The sequence below is a fragment of the Gopherus evgoodei genome, chromosome 11, assembly GCF_007399415.2.
Source record: "Gopherus evgoodei ecotype Sinaloan lineage chromosome 11, rGopEvg1_v1.p, whole genome shotgun sequence".
Classification (NCBI taxonomy): Eukaryota; Metazoa; Chordata; order Testudines; family Testudinidae; genus Gopherus; species Gopherus evgoodei.
The window spans coordinates 10028743-10053934 of NC_044332.1; the positions used below are offsets into that span (position 1 = coordinate 10028743).

At 45.2% G+C, this 25192-nt stretch overlaps 1 protein-coding gene across 8 annotated transcripts in view; it reads left to right on the plus strand.

The window, feature by feature from the left end:
* The first annotated feature begins 333 nt into the window (after nucleotides 1-333).
* The window catches only part of LOC115659453 (butyrophilin subfamily 1 member A1-like), a 51013-nt gene continuing 26154 nt past the window's right edge, over nucleotides 334-25192 (plus strand). For 3 of the 8 annotated variants that reach the window (XM_030579610.1, XM_030579613.1, XM_030579616.1), the window contains exons 1-5: nucleotides 8176-8469; nucleotides 9348-9462; nucleotides 17246-17356; nucleotides 20838-21185; nucleotides 22506-22787. In XM_030579610.1, coding sequence (XP_030435470.1) covers nucleotides 9444-9462; nucleotides 17246-17356; nucleotides 20838-21185; nucleotides 22506-22787 — 760 coding nt within the window. In that variant the 5' untranslated portion in view covers nucleotides 8176-8469; nucleotides 9348-9443. Of the gene's footprint in view, nucleotides 576-8148; nucleotides 8470-9347; nucleotides 9463-15516; nucleotides 15885-17245; nucleotides 17357-20837; nucleotides 21186-22505; nucleotides 22788-25192 lie in introns of those variants that run through there. The other 5 variants (XR_004002554.1, XM_030579617.1, XM_030579612.1 and 2 more) reach the window with 4 other exon arrangements.

Genomic DNA, 25192 nt, shown 5'->3' on the forward strand with positions numbered 1-25192 from the left:
TGTTTCACTACTAATATATCATTGCCTGTTGTGATGGTGTTGTGATATTTGCACCCCATAAGGCTTCATGGGAATATGCTTATGAATGTATATATGATATAATTGGAACATGTTTTATGCTACACATGCCATGTAATATATTTCTGTGAAGGCTGTGATCTACTGAATACATTCCTCCTATTTGTAGGTGTAGTGTGGCGGTGTGGCTCCCCTCCAGCCCAGAGGAGGAAGAGCCCAGCCAGAGACCAGAGTGGGTGGTGCTAAGGAGCTCTGAGCCCGCCCCTCAGAGGTCAGGCACCGACCTGGAACTATAAAGGCCGGCCCTCAGAGCTCAGTCAGGCCCCAGCAGCTGGAGTGAGCAGATGTCCCTCAGGGAGCTTGAGACTGGGAAACTCCTGTGACCCAGGGCAGCCACCCACCCACCCTGGCTGGAGCTCCCCTGGGCCGACTATCCAGAGGAGCCACCGGAGCTCCCCTGGGCCGACTATCCGGAGGAGCCGCCGGAGCTACCACCCAGCCCTGGCTGTGATGAGCCCATGCTCCTGGACCCTGCAGAGGCCAATGTCAGGACCCAGGTAGGCCCTGAGGGGGAGTACAGAAGTAGCCTGGGGGCAGCTGACCCCAGTCTGGCTGCAGCCTTGCCGGATCCTATGTCAGTGTGTTGTGGCCAGGATCCCCACTGACTGAGCAGTGGATTGTCAGCCCCTGCTAGGGCCCCGGGCTGGGATGCAGTAGAGTGGGAGGGTCTGTGTCCCCCCTGCCACCCCACTCTGGGGTGGCAGACTCCCCCTCTCACTGGCCTAAGGAAACTGAAGCTGGTTATTGTTGCTCAGCCCCGCCCTGAGCTTCCTGACTCAGTATTCATTGCCCAGCCTTGACCTAGGGCCAGGCTCATAACAGTTCGTATGGCTCAGCCCTGCCAAAGGACCTGAGCCCCTTGGCCCACAGGGCTGGCGATTGCCTTGAGGATTGCCGGGCTATTTTCGTGGACCCTCCAGTGCGTAGTGAGCCAGTGTGGCTCCCCTCTTCCCCCTGGAGAGGGTCAAGCCCCGGCTCCACTTGTGTACAGTAGGCATGTGTCATTTTTGTACTTGAAGTTAGGAGTACTGGCTGTGTACTTGCTTGATTTCTATTGAGAAAGGAATGTGCAAATTAAGTGCCCAATTAAGAACCACTTAAGCCAACAATGAACTTGGAGACACCAATCCACATCTGGGCTTTCCCAGGAATGTGGCCTAGCTGGTAAGAAACTCAGTCATGCATGGACAGGTGACTCCAAAACTCCATCTTGGAGCTGGACTTTGCATAGGAGAGAGGAGGTGGTCTCCCCCCACAAGAGGGAGTCTATTTAAGCCTGTGGAACAAAGGAGAGTAATCACAGGGGGTGTGAGTGATTGCTGGACTGAGACTAGAAGGAGATTAGTCTGTAAAAGGAAGCTTACTGGAACTGGCGAGGTTTTTATCTGTATTAAGTTTTCTTGGACATGGACTTGTGTGTTCTATTTTATTTTGCTTGGTAATTCATTTTATTCTGTCTATTACTACTTGGAACCACTTAAATCCTACTTTTTGTATTTAATAAAATCACCTTTTACTTACTAATTAGCTCAGAGTATGTGTTAATACCTGGGGGTGAGGAGGACAAACAGCTGTGCATTTATCTATCAGTGTTACAGAGGGCGAACAATTTGAGTTTACCCTGTCTAAGCTTTATACAAGGTAAAATGGATTTATTTGGGTTTAAACCCCATTGGGAGTTGGGCATCTGAGTGTTAAAGACAGGAACACTTCTGTAAGCTGCTTTCAGTTAAGCCTGCAGCTTTGGGGCACATGGTTCAGACTCTGGGTCTGTGTTGGAGCAGAGGGGCATGTCTGGCTCAGCAAGACAGGGTGCTGAGGCCCCGAGCTGGCAGGGAAAGCAGGGGCAGAAGTAGTCTTGACACACCAGTTGGCAGTTCCCAAGGTGGGTTCTGTGATCCAACCCATCATGCCTATTTCTTCTGCAGTCTTTATCACGCTTTATGCGGTGAGGCTGGATCTGCACTTCCCCCTTGTCCTGTGCTGATTTTCTCTGACTTTTCCATCTGGTGTTTTCAGAGTCTCCAGATAACAACATATGTTATGTGGATGCTAACAATGTCGCCTGCGTCTCTTTAGTTTGTCTTGCTTCTATATTCCGGACTGTGATTCCCACCAGAGTTACTACACTTTACCACTGCTCCTTCTGTACAATCTGAATAAGAATCCTCAGGGCCCCAGTTACTGCATCTCATTTTCTCTTTGCACACAGCTGCTACATGCCCATACCTTTGGCACTTGCCCCGCTTTAAGGGAGTGGGGATATATGGCTTGGTGCTAGATATCTGACATTACTTTCTCAGGTACCGCCCTCCCTTAAATGTAGTCAGCGTGGCTGTGGATGGTATCTTTCTCCTCCTCTTTTACTAATTAGCCACTTGCTTACTAACACTCCAGCTTCTCCTGTGCTTTTGATTATCTCATCAGTCAGTTCCCATGGTACCCACCTATTACCCCCTTTCTGTTGGTCAAATATTGTAGTAGCTGGTAACTTATTTTAATCTTAAAGTTTGAGTTTTTAGCCATTTATCAGCTGTACTTTATTTTTCTATTCAATTAAATGATCCTCATCTTACAACCTTCTGGCTCTTACTATATCCCCTATGCGGGTTGTTCTGTATTGTGGGGCTTTTTTGTCTTTTTTAAAATCCAGTCATCTACAGTCCCAGGGTTAATGTTAACTATTCTTATGTCCTTGACCACTACAACATATTGGATTGTTTCTTTTTTCAGCTTTGCTTTTTGCCTAGGTAATCATCTCAGTCTGCTTCTATTCTTTTCTTCCCCAACTGTATCCATTCCCCCTCTCTATTAAGCTGCTCTTTATTGTACAGAATGACTTTTTGTGTGTGTGAGTGGTGGGAGGGGGAGTCAGAAAATCTTCCATCTCAGCCAGCTCTCCTCTGCCCCTCCACCATCCAGCATAGCCCAGTCCTGCCTGTCCTCTCCTATTGCCTCTGCGATACTACTTTTATAGCAGCCACCCAATCTGGTTCTCCCCAGCTAGGGCTAATCTTTATTTACCTGTCTTCCATCGGAGTGCCACAGAATGGGCTAATTGGATTCTCTGGCTCCCCTTAGCCCTACCACAGACCTTTTATCCACCCCATCACAGCAATAAACATGTAACTTTTGCTTCTGTTTCCAAACTCATGCAAATCTTTGGGGTCAGTTTTTCAGATCCCCTGCAATTATGATTCATCCAAATATTTTGGGGAAATTCATTCCCCTCCTTCCTGAAAAAGAAACTATTATGGCAATTTCTGAATGTTGCTGAATGTTTCAGTGGTGAAAGAAAAGGTTAAGCAGTATTTAGAAAGTCTGGACATGCACAAGTCCATGCATCCAGATCTAATGTGTGAGGGTGCTGTGGGACTTGGCTGATGTGATTGCAGAGCCATTGGCCATGATCTTTGAAAACATGTGACAATCAGGGGAGATCCCGGATGACTGGAAAAAGGCAAATATAGTGCCCATCTTTAAAAAAGGGAAGGAGAATCTGGGGAACTACAGACCAGTCAGCCTCACCTCAGTTCCCGGTAAAATCATGGATCAGGTCCTCAAGGAATCAATTCTGAAGCACTTAAAGGAGAGGAAAGTGATCAGGAACAGTCAGCATGGATTCACCAAGGGCAAGTCATGCCTGACCAACCTGATTGCCTTCTATGAGCAGATAACTGGCTCTGTGGAGGAGGGGACAGCAGTGGATGTGTTATTCCTTGACTTTAGCAAAACTTTTGATATGGTCTCCCACAGTATTCTTGCCAGCAAGTTAAAGTAGTATGGACTGGATGAATGGGCTATAAGGTGGATAGAAAGCTGGCTCAACGGGTAGTGATCAATGGCTCAATGTCTAGTTGGCAGCCGGTATCAAGAGGAGTGAGATCCTGGGGCCATTTTTTTTCAACATCTTCATTAATGATCTGGACGATGGTGTGCACTGCACCCTCAGCAAGTTTACAGATAACACTAAACTGGAGGGAGAAGTAGATACACTGCTAGGATAGGGATAGAGTCCAGAGTGACCTAGACAAATTGGAGGATTGGGCCAAAAGAAATCTAAGGTTCAACAAGGACAAGTGCAGAATCCTGCACTTACGACAGAAGAATCCCATGTACCGCTAGAGGCTGGGGACCAATTGGCTAAGCGGCAGTTCTGCAGAAAAGAATGTGGGGATTACAGTGGATGAGAAGCTGGATATGAGTCAGCCAAGAAGGCAAACAGCATATTGAGCTGCATTAGTAGGACCACTGCCAGCACATGAAGGGAAGTGATTATTCCCCTCTATTTGGCACTGGTGAGGCCGTATTGTGTCTAGTTTTGGCACAGAAGGGGTGTGGACAAATTGGAAAGTCCAGCGGAGGGCAATAAAAATGATTAGGGACTGGAGCACATGACTTACAAGGAGAGGCTGAAGAAACTGGGCTTATTTAGTCTGCAGAAGAGAAGAATGAGGGGGGATTTGATAGCTGCCTTCAACTACCTGAAGGGGGGGTCTAAAGAGGATGTATCTAGACTCTTCTCGGTGGTGGCAGATGACAGAACAAGGAGTAATGGTCTCAAGTTGCAGTGGGGGAGGTCTAGGTTGGCTATTAGGAAACATCATTTCACTAGGAGGGAGGTGAAGCACTGGAATGGGTTCCCTAGGGAAGTGGTGGAATCTCCTTCCTTAGAGGTTTTTAAGGTGAGGCTTGACAAAGCCCTGGCTGGGATGATTTAGTTGGGGTTGGTCCTGCTTTGAGCAGGGGGTTGGACTAGATGACCTCCTGAGGTCTCTTCCAATCCTGATATTCTATGATTCTTCTAGGAGTCTGAGAGGTTCAGGCACTCCTGGGTGCTCACGAATATGTTTGGAGCTGGGCCCACAAAGGTTAATCTGGCCCTATAAGTCCCTGCTTCTTAGCTTGTGGAGAATTAAAGTAAACAAACAAACACAGACTACCAGACCTGTGAGCAAGTAAAGCTCCTCCCTTCCCTCGTTGGTCTATGCCAGTTTAATAGCATAGACCCCACTGACCTGGGCAGTGGCTGAAAGTGCCTGTGTGGCTGCTCAGGGGCCTGGTGGAAGGGCCTGGGGTCTCAGCCTGGTCCCAGGGGTGGCAGGTGTCCCTGTCACACAAATGTAACCAGTGACATCTGCCCTGCACCCTTTGTCATGAGCCTTAGGAGGAAAACAAAGGACTCGCTGGCACTGAGCCCCGTGGCAGCGGGCAGCCTGTGTGAGTGGGTGCTGGGGCTCTTGCCCTGTCTGGCTGAGGAGGATCCTCTGGCGACCCATTGTGGGGACCTGGAAGAGGCCACCTGGGACTAACAGCAGAAATTCAGTTGTGCTGGGGAAGCCGTGATCACTACAGATGCTGCTGGGGATGTGGCTAGTTCCTGGGTGCAGTGATGCAGCAATTTGGCAACACAGTTAATAGAGGTATCGCAGCATGTGAGCTGAGGAAAGCAGAAATGCTGCTTTGACTTCCCTCAGCCATGCTGTTCCCTGGATGCTGTTGGCTGAAGAATTTCTTCACGGGGAAGGAGCTCGTTGCTGTTTTTTCAGATAAATGTGAATGCCCTGGCCCCACTGGAGCAGAGCTAAGGTAAACAAACAAACAAAAAGCCACATGTATTGTATTGTGTAATGTATGTGCTCTGACTGCAGGATGCTGAGTACTCAGCTGGTTACATAGAAACATGGAGTTCAGCAGTTGAAGATACCACCTTTTGCACCTTCTTAAATAAATGGTGGCTGCGTTGATGGATACCAGCCCTTCTGTCACTCCACAATATGAGCTTAGCATTTAGTGCATAACCCAGGTGAAATGCTGCTTCTTTAATAAGACCGAGTTTTACTCTTACACAAGATTAGAACCTAGTCATGTCCCTACCCCCTCTTCCTTTCATAGGAGGCTGGCATTCAACCCCTGGCTTAACAAGTCCTTTCAGCTGAGGGTGACCCACTCATTTGGGATGGGCTAAGCAGAGTTCTGCTCCCTTTTACTCAAACAGAAAAGTCAGCAACATTTCATTCAGTACTAAAGTGATTTGTAACCCAGCGCCAGCCAAGGCTGGTCATTTTGAGCCACACTGCTCTATGTGCTGGATATCTACGCAGAGTGGGTGTGGTGTGTTCATGTAAATACAGTTTGCTCCTGAAGTCTTTCCCCCTCCCAGCTAGCTGTCCAGGGAGAGCTCATTCAGACTCTGCTCACATCCTCCCCCCCTACGGCCGAGAATTTGTCATCGCAGCAAAGCCCACTCCGGATGTTACAAACTGCATGACTTTTCATAAGTTAGCCTGTTTTCTGGCCTTATAACTCTGTCACACCTATTGAGTGAGTGGGCATGACAGGGATAGGGGGAACTTCTTCTTGAGCTAGGGGTGGTAAGGGCAGGGCCAGTTCCAGGCCCCAGCACTCCAAGCGCGTGCTTGAGGTGGCATGCAGCAGGAGGTGCTCTGCTGGTTGCTGGGAGGGCAGCAGGCGGCTCCGGTGGACATCCCGCAGGCGTCCCTGCGGAAGGTCCGCTGGTCCCGCAGCTCCGCCTGCGGGAGGTCACAGGAGCTGCTGGACCGGTGAGCGGCAGAGTGCCCCCTGTGGCATGCCGCCGTGCTTGGGGTGGCGAAATGTCTAGAGGCGGCCCTGGGTGAGGGTTCCCTGCAAGGCATCCCTGCTACTGGTGCAGGCCCCTGCATCTTGGCTGGTGGGAGTGGCAAGCAGGTGGTCAGTGGGAGGGCCAGGCACCGAGGAACAGTGGCTGGCAAGGAGGATAGTCAGTGCTCAGATGACAGAGCCAGGGCCGGCGCTTCCATTTAGGCGGCCTAGGCAATCGCCTAGAGTGCCAGGATTATTGGGGGGTGGCATTTTGCTGGGGGGGGCTGCAGGTGGCTCCAATGGACCTGCTGCAGGTGGCTCCGGTGGACCTGCCGCAGTCGTGCCTGTGGACGGTTCGCTGCTCCCGTGGCTCCAGTGGACCTCCCGCAGGCATGGCTGCAGCAGCTCCACCGGAGCTGCGGACCAGCGGACCCTCTCCACAGGCCAGCGCGTGGGTCAGCGAAATGGCTGTGCGTCTAGGGCGCTAAAAACACTAGCACCGGTCCTGGGCAGAGCAAGCCAGGTGCTTTCTTCCCCAGGTGGGAGGTGAACTCACACAGATGCACCTCAGAACCTTGGGTCCTACTGACCAAGGACAACCACTGTGAGTGGGTGTGGTGAGGGAGCAGAGGGGGGCACGATAAAGGATCTTTTGGTGTAGAACCCGAGGCAGAAGACACTGCCCCATTCAGTGGGTGTGGGTGTCCTGCTCACAGGTTTATGTTTATGTTGAATCCTATTTGCAGCATTTCCCCTAATTAATGTCGGGTGACTTCCTTCCTTTCGTTAAAAGTTTCTTTCCTATACTCAGACTCTGTGCTTGTGAGTGGGGAAGTTTTGCCTCTTGGAGGCACCCAGGAGTGGTGTGTAATTTTTCCAGGTTATTGGGTGGGCGCTTGAGCTGGTTCTGTGTTGTACTGTTGAAGAGGAACGTCTAGATATTGAACCTGGCCCTGGTTGCTGCCGACTCCACCTGGCAGAAGGGTTGCACATACTTATAGCTTCCTTTCACAGGAACCAAGCTGACACTGTCACCATCACATGGGCTTTTCCTTTCTCTGGAGGAGAGAGAGGAGCCCATTTCGAGTCTTTGATCTCTGATCATCACACGCAATGACCGCTGGCCTTCAAATGAGCATGAATTAGCACTTTCCTGCTAAAGTGCTTCATTTGCATTACATGATGATTTCTTGTTTGATTGTTCTATCCTTGTAACTAAATAACCAATGTGAATGTTTTCTATTACAGTCTAATAGACTGTATACAGGATACAGAGAAGTGAAAACAATGCATGTGACATCTCGCGGTTTTCATGAAGTTTAAACACCAAATTTACAACCATTTTGATCTATACTAATGCACAAGTGAACTGGACTGGGGCTTTGGCACAAGCTGGCACCTGATCTTCCAGCATCACAGTAGCCAAGCCAAGAACAGGGACTGAGACCCCATGCGGATTGTCACAATTGTGTGTGTTTCTTTAAAAAGAGCTGTCTTTTTTTTTTAAATATCACAAAACCATGTGACTTTTCTGAATTCCTCCTGTGTGCTTTCAGTTTCACCTTCACCCTCTCACTGCAGTAGAGAGGGGCGTATGAAATGCTGATTAAAAATCATTCAGAATTAAAGTCTGTAAGATCTGAGGAACATCAAGGAACTGGGGAAAAGCTTTAATGCCCTGAAACAAAACTGGAAATATGTAATGAAAAACAAACAAACCAAAGGCCTTCTGGTTTGACTCTGAGGAGGGAGAAGCTGGGAACTCCGCACAGACTGACTCTGCTGAGAAGTTTCTGCCAGTTTAAACAGGTAGGTGAAACACAAACACACCTCCTCTTAGCTGTATTTACATGTGTTTATTGCTGTAATTCAGACAGCAGCATGTTCCAGCTTTAAGTACAGGCATAAGGGGCCAGGAATATCTGATAATTAGCTTCAGCTTTGCCACTGTAGTGAATGGTGGTCCTGTCTCTTTATACTTCAGGGGTAATCAGGGGACCAGATGTTATCACTAGGGGGAAGCCACATCCTTCTCGTGTGAGAAAGCGATCTGTGATGTAAAGGGGCAGCACAGAGCCCTGAGCAACATTACTTCAGCACCTCTGGGGTGCGTGGGGAAGGGAAAGAGGGATCTCTCCACTACAGGGTGTGCCTCAGTCCCAAATTAGGCTGGAGAACTGACTGTGAGAGTTAGGGATCAGAGGGGGAGCCATGTTAATCTGGATCTGTGAAAGCAGCAAAGAGTCCTGTGGCACCTTATAGACTAACAGACGTTTTGGAGCATGAGCTTTCCTGGGTGAATACCCATCTCGTCAGATGCATGTAGTGGAAATTTCCAGGGGCAGGTATATATATGCAAGCAAGCTAGAGATAATGAGGTAGTTCAATCAGGGAGGATGAGGCCCTTTTCTCGCAGCTGAGGTGTGAAAACCAAGGGAGGAGAAACTGCTTTTGTAGTTGGCAAGCCATTCACAGTCTTTGTTTAATCCTGAGCTGATGGTGTCAAATTTGCAGATGAACTGAAGCTCAGCAGTTTCTTTGTCTGGTCCTGAAGTTTTATTTTGCTGCAGGATGGCCACCTTAAGGTCTGCTATAGTGTGTCCGGGGAGATTGAAGTGTTCTCCTACAGGTTTTTGTATATTGCCATTCCTAATATCTGATTTGTGTCCATTTATCCTTTTCCGTAGAGAGAGAGTTAAGTTATACTGGATTTCTAGGACCCAGCCCCATGATGGAGGAGGATTCCTCCTCCCCCAAATCCTGCTCTTCAGCTGCATAGTCTGATGGCTGGAGAGTCACATGGTGAAATAAATTTCTTTATAATAAATAAATAAAAACCTCAGAGAAATAACTCCCCTCCCTGCCCCCGTTCTTGGGCCTGACCCTGCCTGCATTGACGTCACCACTATCTTGAGTGAGTGAAGGATCAAGTTCTTTGTGTCTCAGTTTCTGTGCCTGCCAAAAGCGGGTTATTAACATTCACTCACCTGCTGCAACAGGGAATGGCAGCGAGCGAGTTCTTCAGTCCTGTGAAGTTGTAAATTGCTAAGAAAATAGGAAGATGTGGATTTAGATCAACATTGTCTATTTGTGAGAAGGTTCTGAAATACGCTAATGTCCCTAGAGGAATCATTCCCGTGACCTTGTTGAAAATATTTTTACACATTCCAAACACTGGATCATGAATTGTCAGACTTCTACGTTTAACAAACTACAAAATAGACAATAGATTCTAGGGTCAGAAGGGACCAATGTGATCATCTAGTCCGATCCCCTGCACAAAGCAGGCCACAGAACCCTACCCATCCACTTCAATAACAAACCCCTAACCTATGCCTGAGTTATTGAAGTCTTCAAATTGTGGTCTGAAGACCTCAAGCTGCAGAGAATCCACCAGCAAGTGACCCATGCTCCACGCTGCTGGGGAAGGCGAAAAACCTCCAGGGCCTCTGCCAATCTGCCCTGAAGGAAAATTCCCTCCCGACCCCAAATATGGCGATCAGCTAAACCCTGAGCATGTGGGCAAGGCTCACCAGCCAGCACCCAGGAAAGAATTCTCTGCAGTAACTCAGATCCTATCCCATCCAACATCCCATCACCAACCACTGGGCATACTTATCTGGCGATAATCAAAGATCAATTGCCAAAATTAGGCTCTCCCATCATACCATCCCTTCCATAAACTTATCAAGCTTAATCTTAAAGCCAGATATGTCTTTTGCCCCCACTACTCCCCTTGGAAGGCTGTTCCAGAACTTCACTCCTCTAATTGTTAGAAACCTTCGTCTAATTTCAAGTCTAAACTTCCTAGTGTCCAGTTTATACCCATTCGTTCTTGTATCTACATTGGTACTAAGCTTAAATAATTCCTCTCCCTCACTAATATTAATCCCTCTGATATTTATAAAGAGCAAGCATATCCCCCCTCAGCCTTCTTTTGGCTAGACTAAACAAGCCAAGCTCTTTGAATTTCCTTTCATAAGACAGGTTTTCCATTCCTCGGATCATCCTAATAGCCCGTCTCTGAACCTGTTCCAGTTTGAATTCATCCTTCTTAAACAAGGGAGACCAGAACTGCACAGAGTATTCCAGGTGGGGTCTCACCAGTGCCTTGTATAACGGTACTAACACCTCCTTATCTTTGCTGGAAATACCTCGCCTGATGCATCCTAAAACCGCATTAGCTTTTTTAACGGCCATATCACATTGGCGGCTCAGTCATCCTGTGATCTACCAATACCCCAAGGTCCTTCTCCTCAGTTGCTTCCAACTGATGCATCCCCAATCTATATCTAAAGTTCTTGTTATTAATCTCTAAGTGCATGACCTTGCACTTTTCACTATTAAATTTCATCCTATTACTATTACTCCAGTTTACAAGGTTGTCCAGATCTTCCTGTATGATATCCCGGTCCTTCTCCGTGTTAGCAATACCCCCCAGCTTTGTGTCATCCGCAAACTTTATTAGCACATTCCTGCTTTTTGTGCCAAGGTTGGTAATAAAAAGGTTAAATAAGATTGGTCCCAGAACCGATCCTTGAGGAACTACACTAGTAACCTCCTTCCAGCCTGACAGTTCACCCTTCAGTACTACCCGTTGGAGTCTCCCTTTTAACCAGTTCCTTATCCACCTTTCAATTCTCATATTGATTCCCCCCTCTTTTCCAATTTGATTAATAATTCCGCATGTGGAACAGTGTCAAATGCCTTACTGAAATCGAGGTAAATTAGGTCTACCACATTTCCTTCGTCTAAATAGTCCGTCACCTTCTCAAAGAAGGAGATCAGGTTGGCACGATCTACCTTTAGTAAAACCATGTTGTACTTTGTCCCAATTACCATTGACCTCAATGTCCTTAACTACTTTCTCCTTCAAAATGTTTTCCAAGACCTTACATACTACAGATGTCAAACTATCAGGCCTATAGTTACTCGGATCACTCTTTCTCCCTTTCTTAAAGATAGGAACTACGTTAGCAATTCTCCAGTCGTACAGTACAACCCCTGAGTTTACTGATTCATTAAAAATTCTCGCTAACGGGCTTGCAATTTCATGCGCCAGTTCCTTTAATATTCTTGGATGAAGATTATCTGGGCCCTCCGATTTTGTCCCATTAAGCTGTTCAAGTATGGCTTCTACCTCAGATGTGGTAATATCCACCTCCATATCCTCATTCCCGTTTGTCATCCTTCCATTACCCTTAAGCTCCTCATTAGCCTTATTAAAAACTGAGGCAAAGTATTTATTTAGATATTGGGCCATGCCTAGGTTTTCCTTAACCTCCTTTCCATCCTCAGTGTGTAGCGGTCCCACTTCTTTCTTTGTTTTCTTCTTATTTATATGGCTATAGAACCTTTTACTATTGGTTCTAATTCCCTTTGCAAGGTCCAACTCTACTTGGCTTTTAGCCTTTCTCACTTTATCCCTGCATGTTCTGACCTCACTGAGATAGCTTTCCTTGCTAATCCCACCTTTCTTCCACTCCTTGTAGGCTTTCTGCTTTTTCTTAATCACCTCTGAGATGTTTGCTCATCCAGCTTGGTCTGCAACTCTTGCCTATGGTTTTTTTCCCCTTTCTTGGGATGCAGGCTTCTGATGATTTCTGCAGCTGCGACTTAAAGTAATTGCAGGCCTCCTCCGCATTTAGATCCACAAGTTTTCAGTCCAATCCACTTCCCTAACTAATTTCCTTAATTCTTTAAAGTTAGCCCTTTTGAAATAAAAAACCCTAGTCCCAGATCTATTTTTGTTTATCTTTCCATCTAGTTTGAACTGAATTAGCTCATGATCACTCGAACCAAGGTTGTCCCCTACAACCATTTCTTCTATGAGGTCCTCACTGCTCACCAAAACCAAATCTAAAATGGCATCCCCTCTTGTCGGTTCTTCAACTCCTTGGTGAAGGAATCCATCAGCTATCACATCCAGAAAAATCTGAGCCCCACTATTCTTGCTAGCACTTGTACTCCAGTCTATATCTGGGAAGTTAGTCTCCCATGATCACACGTTTCCCATTAGTGTTTATTTTTCTAAAAACATTAGAGGTCTCTATCCATATCCAAATCAGATCCCGGCGGTCTGTAGTACACCCCAAGCACTATCTCAGGGGAGGCTCTAGTAGCTTTCTTTCTCAGCCAGTGTGATTTTTGCCCAGACAGACTCTGTCTTGTCCATTCCATCACTTCTTATTTCTTTACAGTTAACCTCCTCATTGATGTACAACGCTACGCCACCACCTTTGCCTTTATTTCTGTCTTTCCTAAACAGCACATAGCCTTCAATACCTGTACTCCAGTCATGACTACTATTCCACCACGTTTTTGTTATCCCTATAATATCTAGTTTCACTTCCTGCACCAGTAGCTTTAGTTCCTCCATTTTGTTCCCTAGGCTCCTCACATTAGTGTACAGACATCTTAATTTTTGCCGTTTGGCTTCACTCACATTCTGTACGCTGTTAGGTGATGTTGGTGGTAGAATGTCTGTGCCTGTTATCTACACTACCCTTCCTCCTTATGCCAATTCTTCTGTCCACGGCTGTATCCCCTCTTACTTTGTTTACTTCCCTCTCAAGGTTAAATTCCGGCGTGGAGATCTCCCAACCATCTCCCCCAAATTTCTAGTTTAAAGCTCTCTTAATCAGGTCGGCGAGCCTCCATCCTAGAAATCTATTTCCCTCCTTGCTCAGGTGAAGTCCGTACCAAGAGAACAGTCTTCTGTCCGTAAATGCTTCCCAATGGCTGTACATCCCAAAGCTCTCCTTATAGCACCACTGCCTGAGCCATCTGTTGATTGCCATAATCTTGTCACATCTTTGTTGCCCTTCTCTAGGAACCGGCAGAATCCCACTGAAGATCACCTGAGTCTCGATTTCCTTAAGCATCTTCCCCAGTCTGGCATAGTCTCTCTTGATACATTCCAGAGAGTATCTAGCCGTATCATTCGTTCCCACATGAAGGACAATCAACGGATTCTTCCCTGCTCCCTCTAGTGTCCTTTTCAGCCTCAGGTCCACATCCTGTATCTTAGCACCTGGCATACAGCACACCCTTCTGTTCTCCCGATCAGCTCTAGTTACAGGCCTGTCTATTCTTCTCAGTAAGGAGTCTCCAATCGCATAGACCTGCCTTTTCCTGGTGACAGTGTGCTTCTCCAGTCTATCTCCCGCACCCCCCGGCTGCAAGTCCTCTCGATTCCTATTCCCCCTTGCAATCCTCCTGGGGCTCATATTTGGTGTTGCCTCCATTGACTCCTCCCCTTCTCTTGCAGGACTATCAGCTCTTCTCTTTTTCCCTCCCCTCTCTCCTTTAGCAACCACCTGCTGTGCCCCTTCATTTTCCAGCTCTGCAAACCTGTTCCTGAGTTCTATTTCTCCTTCACTGGCCCGTCTTTTCCTCTGCCTGGTTCTCTTAGTCACATGCTTCCACCGTCCACTTTCCTCCCCCAGCAGTCTCTCCTCTGAATTCTTTGGTTCTGCTTCCATCTGCACATCTGAGCTTATCCCTTCAGCCCCCTCGTGTCTGTGCTCCATCGTCTGCTCAAACCCCCTTCTGAACTCAGCCACAGTTTGCACCTGCATCTCCAGTCCTCAGATCTTCTCTTCCATCAGCTCTATCAGGCGGCACTTCATGCAGACAAAGCTCTTTCCAGGCACCCCCTCCAGGATCATGTACATGCCGCAGCTTCCACATCCAATCATCCTCATTGTGTCTTTCACTGCTGCCTCTGTGTCAGTCATGGCCTTCCCACCTGCCGCCTGGTAGTCAACGCAACACAAGCCCCCAGCAGGCACCAGACCACCACCCTGTCCCTTGACTTGCTTGGCGGCTCCTCTGTCTTAGTCTCCCCTGCAACCTCCCACTGAAACTCCCCTGTTTACAGCTCTGTTTGCTGGCTCCTGTGCTGCTGCAGCTGTCTGGAGTTCTGGTCTCCCAAGCTATGTCAGGAGAAACATAGCCAGTTCTCCAATATCTGGAAGCAAAATATCATCGTATTACACAAATCAAGGTCTCAACAATTTTGAAACCCACTGAAGGATACCGAAAATGTAAATTTCAGAAAAGGTTTCAGAAAAAGCTCCACAAAATGGATCATGGCAAGAATATAGAAAGCACTTAAACTTCAGCAAATGGAAGAAACCCAAATGACAGAGGAGGGAGAGACAAGGAGACATAACTCCATGTCAGTTTATTACTGAAAAATAAATGTTGGCTATATTGTTTAACTGCTCAAACTTTTTATAGTGAAGACAAAAGGTCTGACTGCAGCTCACATAGACATAGCCAAGCTAATTATAATGTAGCTATCTTGAGTGTGAAGGGAATTAAAGATAAAGGAACTGGCACATGACATTGCAAGCCCATTAGCAAGAATTTTTAATGAATCTGTAAACTAGGGATTTGTACCCTATGGCTGGAGAATTGCTAATATAGTTCCTATTTTTTAAAAAGGTGATCCAGGATATTACAGGCCTGTAAGTTTTGACCTCAGCTGTAGGCAAGGTCTTGGAACAAATTTTGAAAGAGAAAGTATTTAAGGACGTAGAGGCAAATGGTAATTGGGATAAAATACAACATGGTTTTACAAAATGTAGATTGTACCAGACCAACCTGATCTCCTTCTTTGATATAATAACTGATTTTCTAGGCAAAGGAAATGCAATATATCTAATCTACCTGGATGTCAGTAAGGCATTTGATACAGTTCCACATGGGAAATTATTAGTTAAATTGGTGAAGTTGGATCAGTTTGAAAATTGAAAGATGGACAAGGAACTGGTTAAAGTGGAGACTACAACAAGGCGAACTGGAGGGAGGTTACTAATGGAGTTCCTCAGAGATCAGTATTGGGACCAAACTTATTTAACATTTTCGTTAATGACCTTGGCACAAAAAGTGGGAATGTGCTAATAACATTTGCCGATAATACAAAAAATTTGGGAGGCATTGCCAATATGGAAGAGGACCAGAATATAATTAAGATGATCTGGACGACCTTGTAAACTGAAATAATAGACATGGGATGATATTTAATAGTGCAAAGTGAAAGGTCATGCATTTAGGGACTAACAACAAGAATTTTTTCCTATAAGCTGGAGACATATCAGTTGGAATAACAGAGGAGAAAGATCTGGGTGTATTGGTGGATCACAGAATGACTATGAGCCGTCAATGTGATGCTGCTATGAAAAACGCGAACATGATCCTGGGGTGCATCCGCTGAGGTACTTCCAGTAGATACAGGGAAGTGTTAGTACTGTTATACAAGGCACCAGTGAGACCTCACCTGGAATACTGTGTGCAGTTCTGGTCTGCCATGTTTAAGAAGGATGAATTCAAACTGGAACAGGTACAGAGGAGCTACTAGGGTGATCCAAGGAATGGAAATCCTACCTTATGAGAGGACACTAAAGAGTTTGGCTTGTCCAGCCTAACTAACTGAAAGAAGGCTGAGGGGAGATATGATTGCTCTCTCTAACTACACCAGAGGGGTAAATACCAGGGAGGGAGAGGAGTCATTTAAGTTAAGTGCCAGTGTGGACACAAGAACAAATGGATGTAAACTGACAATCAACAAGTTTAGGTTTAAAATAAGAGGAACGTTTCTAACCATGAGAGGAGTGAAGTTCTGGAGCAGCCTCCCAAGGGGAGTAGTGAGGGCAAAAACCCTAACTGACTCCACGACTGAGCTTGGTAAGTTTATGGAGAGGATGGTATGATGAGATTGCCCACGATGGCATGTAGCTGATCTGCAAGTGGCTGGTGATGGGACACTCGATAGGAAGCGCTCAGAGTTACTTTGTGTTGATTTCACTGAATTTTTTGGTAAAAAAATCAGAAAAAATGAAAAGTTTAATTTCAGTATTTTTTTAAATTAAATGCTTCAATTTTTTATTTAAAATGACTTTTCATTTAGAATTTTACTTCAATTTTATTTTTTTTAAATTACAAAGCTTTAAAAAACAAAGGAAGTTAAATGTTTCATTTCAAGTATACTTAATCCTGTCTCCGCTGGGATGATGGACGCATGGCTTTCTGGAGGGCCATGTAGCCCTACATTTCTATGATTGATTCTGGGTCAAATGAAATGTGAAATGTTATACAGATTTACTTCTTGATTTGCTGAAATTTATTTAAAAATTTTTTGAGTCAACCTGAATTTTTTAACTTTAAAAAAATGACATAAATATGACATTATTATTATTATTATTATTATTATTATTGGAACTACCACCAACTGAAGAAACAGTTATTTACACAGCTTTAAAGAAGAGGTAAGGCAATAAGATTTTCAGTTTATAGACAGCTTTTTTGTAAAATCTTACAATGGTGATCAAAACAGTTACTTACCATTGTGCTCTTTGAGGCCATGTCCTTTTAGAGTTGGTCAATACACTTTGCTGAGATGTCATTGGAAAAAAATGATTAGCTCTTGTAAGCTGGTCAAAAAATAGCAAAAGATCATGAAAAAGTACAGATTTTTTGCCTAAAGTATTCATCTATTCTTCATACTCCAGTCTCCAGTTTTTCTCTTGTCACAATCTCTGCATTATGCTCATTTTTCTCTCTTGCTGTCCTGATATAGTTATAAGGAAAATGAAGGTTTCCTCCTTCCATCATGGCCCTGTAATGAGTTCCTCTCTGCCTGGCTACATCATGTTCTTTATTATTCTGTCCATTCACAAAGGGGACTCAGGTAAGAAATTCCCATGGCTTCAGTGTGCTTTCTGCGCTTGTGATAGATAGAGGGGGTGGGTGGGGATAGATAGATATAATATCTTTAGCATATGGATATGTGTCAATTCCAACCTTTAGGAACATATACAGTTAAATTTATACATAACCAAACATAAACTATAACTGCAAACTGCTCTAGTATCTAGAAAAGAAATCTTCCCACTCCATCTAAACCCAGTCATTCTTGATTCAGTTTGTCCTTTCCCCAAATCAAGGGGAATAGTTAGGTCTGGGCTGGCAGTCTGGACTAAAGATCAACAGATCTGGAGTCAGCCAGACCAAGGAGCAAAAAGAGCTGACACATCAGGGACCTATCACTGACAGTTCCCTGGCACTCTATTTAAATCAGAGAGCTGTTATCTCAGGCAGCCCAGCTGATACCATCTGCCATGGCATGACTAGAGAAGCAGTACAATCTCTTATGTAATCAAGCACCAGACTCTGTAGGATTTAGATCAAAACCACCTGAATTGCACTGGGGTGCCTGAGCAGATCACAGAGCTGAGGTGAGAGGCTCCCTGGGAGATGAATGAGTGCTCTGCCACATTCGGCAACATCTAATGTGGACAGACCAGCTGCACCAGGCAGCAGTTTGGAGTGGTGGGTCAGGAAAAAAATAAGTAAACATAAAGGAAATACCTTGTTTCAGTTTCCTGCCTCTGCCTCTTGTGTCCTAGCACTGTCTAGCAACCTTTGCCTTTTCCTCTAATACTGTATTGTGCTGCCAAACAGGGAACCTCATTCATTTTGTGCATGTCTGGAGGGTAGGTATCTTTATGCTTTAGGAAGTGGGGAGCGGCCCTCTTCCTTGGGGCTGTCCCATTCCCCTGGGATGCTGTAGCAAACAGGTGACTATATGGATATACATATCCCCTAATCTATAGCCCTGAATGTTACCAATAGGCTTATCTCTGAGACATTCACTCTAAATTGAGGCATGTGTCAAGCATCCACCTCTTCTATTCAATATGGCCTTCGAACCATTAGCTAAAGGCACTGGAGTCTCTCCACTTACCTCTGGCATTGAGGTTTCTCAGCAAGCGTGTTAAACAATGTAACACAAATAGTTACTCTTCCCTACCTACAAATCCTGACAGCTCTGTTCCTGATTTACCAAATTCCTGTACAAAAGATAAGAGTTTGTCAAGATTTAAAGCAGGATGGAATAATGCAGACATGTTCTCTATTCCTGAAATACTATATTGATCGATGGGATTTTGGGCAGTGGCAAGGAGGAAGGCAAGATAGATTCAGCATGTAGGGATACTGAGACTGCCAGCATTATGATGAAAAGGAGCCTGTTACCCCACATAAATGATCAGCTGAAAGTGCACAGAGGCTTTGGTATCTATCAGTGCCAATATAAATCCTCAGATACATCTGGGGAAAAGTGGAGAGCTCTGTCATTGGCCCTTTGAAGTAAGGGTTGCAATGTTATTCTGTTAAAAGGAGGGAGTTTGCTTTGTTTTGTTTGAGGGGTGTAGTATATATTTAGGGTGCAAAGTCTAACACTCAAAGATTAGGAAATGCCAGATTTAAGATTGCAGGTGCAACATTATTCAGCTCCCTCCTATATACAGTCACACATTAATTTCCCATCAGTCTCCTTCTTCATGTATCCAAGGGACAGGATGGATGGTGCTCAGGGAAGGAGGGAGCTGTGCCTCATTGCACTGAATAGGAAATGAACAACCTTGTGGACTTTTCAGTGATGGATGTCCTAGAAGTGTCCTGAGTGCCTCAGAAATATGAATGTTTGATCTTCTTCTCATTTCCGGTGTGAGATAGCAGAGTAGAGGACACGGCTCATTATCCAAATTCCCTTTATCTGAAAATCCAGTGTGTTCCCCTCTCTAAACATTGGGGGTTCAGATAACAAGGAGAGCAATTTACAGCAGTGAGTCCCATTCGTGCTACACAAGTGCAACAAAGTATCCACTCACAATGGGGTTCCATGGCTGCAACATTGTGTCCAGATCAAACTGCTATCTGTGCAACTAGCCAGGTCTCCTCTTTCATCAGGGAGCCCCACAACACACTTCAAAATAGCACTTCCCTTTATCCGAACACCCGCTCATTCAAAAGTTTCAGATGTCCCTCAGGCCATTTGAGTAAATGGAAGTGTTCTGTGTTATTCTTACTATTTTAGGGATGGGAAACTGAGGCACAGAGTTATTAAGGCCAAAATTTGCAAAGATCACCACTAAATGTAGGCCCCAATGTGAGACATCTGAGGTATCATTTCTTTCAGAGTAGGTCATGTTTTTATATGTTCTGAGCACTCTATGGACAGCTAATTAATCTCTATGACACTCAAGGGAAGTAGTTGGGTAGGTAATTTTCAGATGAAGAAACTGAAAAGTAAAGTGCAGCACCCCACAGTGACTCAGGATCTGAGGCAGGATTGAAACTCAGCCTCTTTTAATGCCTAAACTCCTTACTGCTGTAATGATCGAGTAGACACTTCCATTGAAGCTCTGAGTGCTCATCACTTCTGAAGTTTGACATCCAGAAAATGAAGAACAAAGTGTGTTATGCAACCAAAATAGAGCAGTCACTGCCCGCTCCCCCTACATTTGCATACACAATTACATGAATGTTAAGGTTGTAAAGTCAAGCACTGAAAGTTAGGACATGCTAGAATTCAGACCCCTTGTGCATGTGCATCTTGACAGTCATGTCCAATACCACACAGTGGAGCCTGGGATCACTTTCATTGTAGAAGGAAGGGCCTTGATGCCGGAGCACAGTCCGTGCAGTGAACAGACAGTGAGGCTGGAGCATGCTCAAAGAAGATGGAACTTTTGGAGATCCTAACAGGCAATCTGTTTCACCTTCCTCTGCAGCATGGGGCACAGGCCACTTGCTGAAGGATTCTTTGCAGCTTGAGGTCCTCAAACCACAATTTGAGGACTTCAATAACTCAGACATAGGTTGGGGGTTTTGTTATAGAAATGGATGGGTGAGATTGTGTGGCCTGCTTTGTGCAGGAGGTCAGACTAGATGATCATGGTGGTCCCTTCTGACCTTAAAGTCTATGAGTCTAACCTTCCCCCCCCCATACAGACACAGACCCAAACGAGAAATAAACAAATCATCTCTAGTGCACATGCACAAATGGTGGTTTTCAGAGAATTATAACTTGACCAAATATGGGTAGATTTTCATAGGGCCAACAAGAGTCACCTCTCTGATTCCCAGCACTATGTACCTGCCAAATTTCATGTCTGTGCTCCAAATATGGGGGTCCTGGATTGGCTGCAACAGTTCTAAGATTTTATTTTAATGTTAGCAAAACAATGTCTTATTTCCTCCTCATAGCTGAGGTGAGTAGCGTTAGATCAGCTGTACATGCGATAACATATCGCTTGTAATTATATTTTAATCCAAAGTTCATTTTTTAATATTTATTTTCTTTGTCTCTTTGCTACATTTCATAGCTCAATTTAAAGTGATTGGACCTGACCACCCTGTCATGGCCACTGCCGGTGAGGACATTGTGTTACCCTGTCACCTCAGTCCCAGGGTAAGCGCTGAGAACATGGAGGTGAGATGGTACCAGTCCCAGTTCTATTCACTTGTGCACCTTTATCGTGACGGGGACAATCAGAATGAAAGGCAGATGCCAGAATACCAGGGAAGGACAGAATTTCTGAGAGATGACATTGCCAATGGAAGTGTTGCCTTGAGAATACGCCATGTCAGGCCCTCTGATGAAGGACAGTACAAGTGCTTTTTTCGATCGAGTGTTTTTCATGAAGAATCCCTGTTGGAACTGAAAGTAGCAGGTCAGTAGCTTGGGCTGGTGTTTCCTTTTGATACAACATTCCCCCCCCTCCATTTGTATATTATCATGACAATATTATTTATACTTTCAGCAGCCCTGAAAAATTGTTTGATATGTTCAACGTGTGTCTCTGCATTTCAGGTTGTCCCTCCTCTCCTCACCCCAGACTTCTTTAGATTAAAAGGTGACAGTTTCCCAGGTGGCCATGTAGTCACATATGAGAGAGCTGCTGTTGGTCCCATAGTGCGAATGCCAGAGACAGGAAAGGAACCAAACCATATTGAAACAGATGGATCCACCCCCATCCCCCTTGTTGAAGGTGCATATACAGTAATTCCCTCTTCCTTCAGATCCTTCCTCTGGCCCATTAGATTTACTTCAGTGTTCCACATTCACCCACTTTCAAATCCCAGCCACTGTTGAATGCTAAGACAATGTTTATTCAATGAAAAGGAGGCATCTTGCTCCAGTCTGCTTCTCTCAACATTGTTTTGCATTGGGGGGGGGAATGTAATCGGAGTACAGCGCAATAGTCAGCAGATGCCTAAACTCTTTTTTTTTGATTGTCAAGTCGAGTTATTGTCAACAGAAAATCTTCCCAGCACAATGAATTGAATCCTTCCCATTTCCTTCCACCCAACCTCATTCAACATATCCCATAAAAAATAGTGAGAGAATAGATGAGCTTTGCAACACTCTCTAAAATTCATCCGATTAAGGGTCTACAAGGCCAAGGAAATGGGAAGTTAGAGCTGGCTAAGAAATGGGACTGTGCTCCCAGAAACACTTCTACACAAATAAGAGTTTTCATTTTAACTGAAATTTTTCCTTCAGAGTTTTCCAGTTTTCATGGACCTCCCACACCCTCCCCAGAAAAAGTTTCAAACCAAACACTTCAACTAACTCTCTTAAGTTAGTTCCTTACTTGAGAGTCCTTCTCAGAGAACGTTCTTCCTCAACCACCCAGGCAAAACATCAGAACTGAAGTTCAAGAGATCTGAAGTCTTGTGATAAGAAGCATGAGCAGAGACCTGGCCCCTGAATTTCACAGAACTCAAACTTCATGGGGCTTAAGATCAAACTGGAGGTGATCAGGGAATGTGGGGCATCTCACTGAAAGATATGTTTGAAAAGAAAATTAAGAATGTGGTTAAGTGTTTTGCTGGAGCCGGGCCATAGTTTCCTGGATGATGAGTACTAGGAATTCAGAGGGGAAATCCATTCATTCCTTTTTTATTAGAGATTTAAGTATTTATATTTTTTACTGAATATTCATAAGTTAGCATCGAGAATTTAAGCAGTTTATCCTACTTTCCTTCAGGTCTGGGCTCTGCTCCTCTCATCTCTGTTGAGGGTTATCAGGATGGTGGGATTCGAATGGTGTGTCGATCAGCTGGGTGGTACCCAGAGCCTGAGGTGCTGTGGAGAGATCCCAGTGGACAGCCTTTAACATCACTGTCAGAAACAAAACCCCGCGGGGCTAATGGCCTGTTTGAGACGCAGAGTTCTATCATTATGTCAGAGACTTCTAACCAGAGCCTGTCCTGTCATATCAGGAACACCCTCCTCAACCAAGAAAAGGAGTCGACAGTTTATATAGCAGGTCAGTTACTATCCAAACAACACATAGTGCTCACCAATAATTAATAAGTACATAAAATAAAAATTGGTGAAATAAATTATGACTGATTAATATGAAAGTATTTGCACCAAAGACAGCTACCGTTAAAGGTCTCATGAGTGCTCATCCTTTTCATTTACTGTTAATGTCTTCGAAAATGTTAAATGTCAGACACTTCGTCTTCTCTTGTCCAGGGTGAATAAGTAACGTGACACTTTCTTAGGGGTTCCCAAGACTGTGAGTCGCCATGGTACTGCCTGTCTCAGTGAGAGAGTGCTGAGCTGGTGTCAGCTTCATGGCACCACCAGCCTGTCACCCCCCCCAAACAATCTGCCAGCCCTGGCCTTGCCTTGCAGGTTAACACTAGGGGCATCCCAGGCCCCAAGCTCCTCTGAAGCATCCCCCTGTAGTGTCCAGCCCCTGTCCACTTAACAGTCCCAGTAACTACCAGGTTCACTCTTCCCAAGGGAACAGTATACACACAGCTTGATTAGTATACAACTCAGGATCAGGTCCTTTATAACAACCGTGTACTGAGGTATAATTATAGTGAAAACAATCGTAAGTTTATTGACAAAGATTAAGTTTTGAGAAAGAGAGTAAAGATAATGTAAACAAACATGGTTACACATAAAACAAAAATAAACATGCTTATTAGAGGCTAAACTTAACTTGAAGAGATTAAAATCCTTGTTTAAAGTAGTTTCTCGCCTAAAACAGTTCTTCCCAGCATCACCAGCCCACATGGCTAGGATCCACCACTCATGGATGCAAAAAGTGCTGTGATGAATAACAGAATGTCTGCCTTGTCTTCCACTTAGACCCCAGAATCTATCACTTTTGTCCTCAAAGTCTGTATGACTCCCCTGGTTCCTGGATGCTGGCTGCAAGCTTTCTTCAAATATTTGTTTACTCCAGATTCAACTGAGGCTCCCATTGTATGGATGTACAATGCTGAATTTTCATCTTATCTCCTGTCTGGAAGAAACCTGTCTGTCCATTCTGCCTGGGACACAGTTTGTAGATCATATTTTCAGTACATACACACACCTTCTTAAGTATCATCTGTACATACATCTCATAATCATTCGGAAGATCAGTATGACAATCTGTTGGGTCCCTGCCAAGCCTAAAATTCCCCACTCTGCCATTTCAAGTGCAGAAGGTGGGGGCCTACACGAACGACACCCTAAGCTTATCTTCTACCAACATAGGTTAAAACTCCTCCAAGGCTCAGAGTGCTCTGCCTTGGACAGGTATTGCTGCCAATACCAAGTGATTTACACAAACTATTCACGGAAGGGTCACTTGGAATCCCTATCTCCCCAAAATATCCCCCCAGGCCTCTTCACTCCCTTTCTGGGGAGGCTTGAGAATAAAATACTAGCCAGTTGCCTGAGCACTGACCAACCTTTTGTCTAAGCAGCAAAGAATCCTGTGGCACCTTATAGACTAACAGACGTTTTGGAGCATGAGCTTTCGTGGGTGAATACCCACTTCCTCAGATGCATGTAATGGAAATATCCAGGGGCAGGTGTATATATATGTGTGCTAGCAAGCAAGCTAGAGATAACGAGGTCAGTTCAATCAGGGAGGATGAGGCCCTGTTCTAGCAGTTGAGGTGTGAAAACCAAGAGAGGAGAAACTGGTTCTGTAATTGGCAAGCCATTCACAGTCTTTGTTCAATCCTGAGCTGATGGTGTCAAATTTGCAGATGAACTGAAGCTCAGCAGTTTCTCTTTGAAGTCTGGTCCTGAAGTTTTTTTGCTGCAGGATGGCCACCTTAAGGTCTGCTATAGTGTGGCCAGGGAGGTTGAAGTGCTCTCCTACAGGTTTTTGTATATTGCCATTCCTAATGTCTGATTTGTGTCCATTTATCCTTTTCCGTAGAGACTGTCCAGTTTGGCCGATGTACATAGCAGAGGGGCATTGCTGGCATATGATGGCGTATATTACATTGGTGGATGTGCAGGTGAATGAACCAGTGATGGTGTGGCTGATCTGGTTAGGTCCTGTGCTGGTGTCGCTGGTGTAGATATGTGGGCAGAGTTGGCATCGAGGTTTGTTGCATGGATTGGTTCCTGAGCTAGAGTTATTATGGTGTGGTGTGCAGTTACTGGTGAGAATATGTTTCAGGTTGGCAGGTTGTCTGTGGGCAAGGATTGGCCTGCCACCCAAGGCCTGTGAAAGTGTGGGATCATTGTCCAGGATGGGTTGTAGATCCTTGATGATGCATTGGAGGGGTTTTAGCTGGGGGCTGTATGTGATGGCCAGTGGAGTCCTGTTGGTTTCTCTCTTGGGTTTGTCTTGCAGTAGGAGGCTTCTGGGTACACGTCTGGCTCTGTTGATCTGTTTCCTTATTTCCTCATGCGGGTATTGTAGTTTTG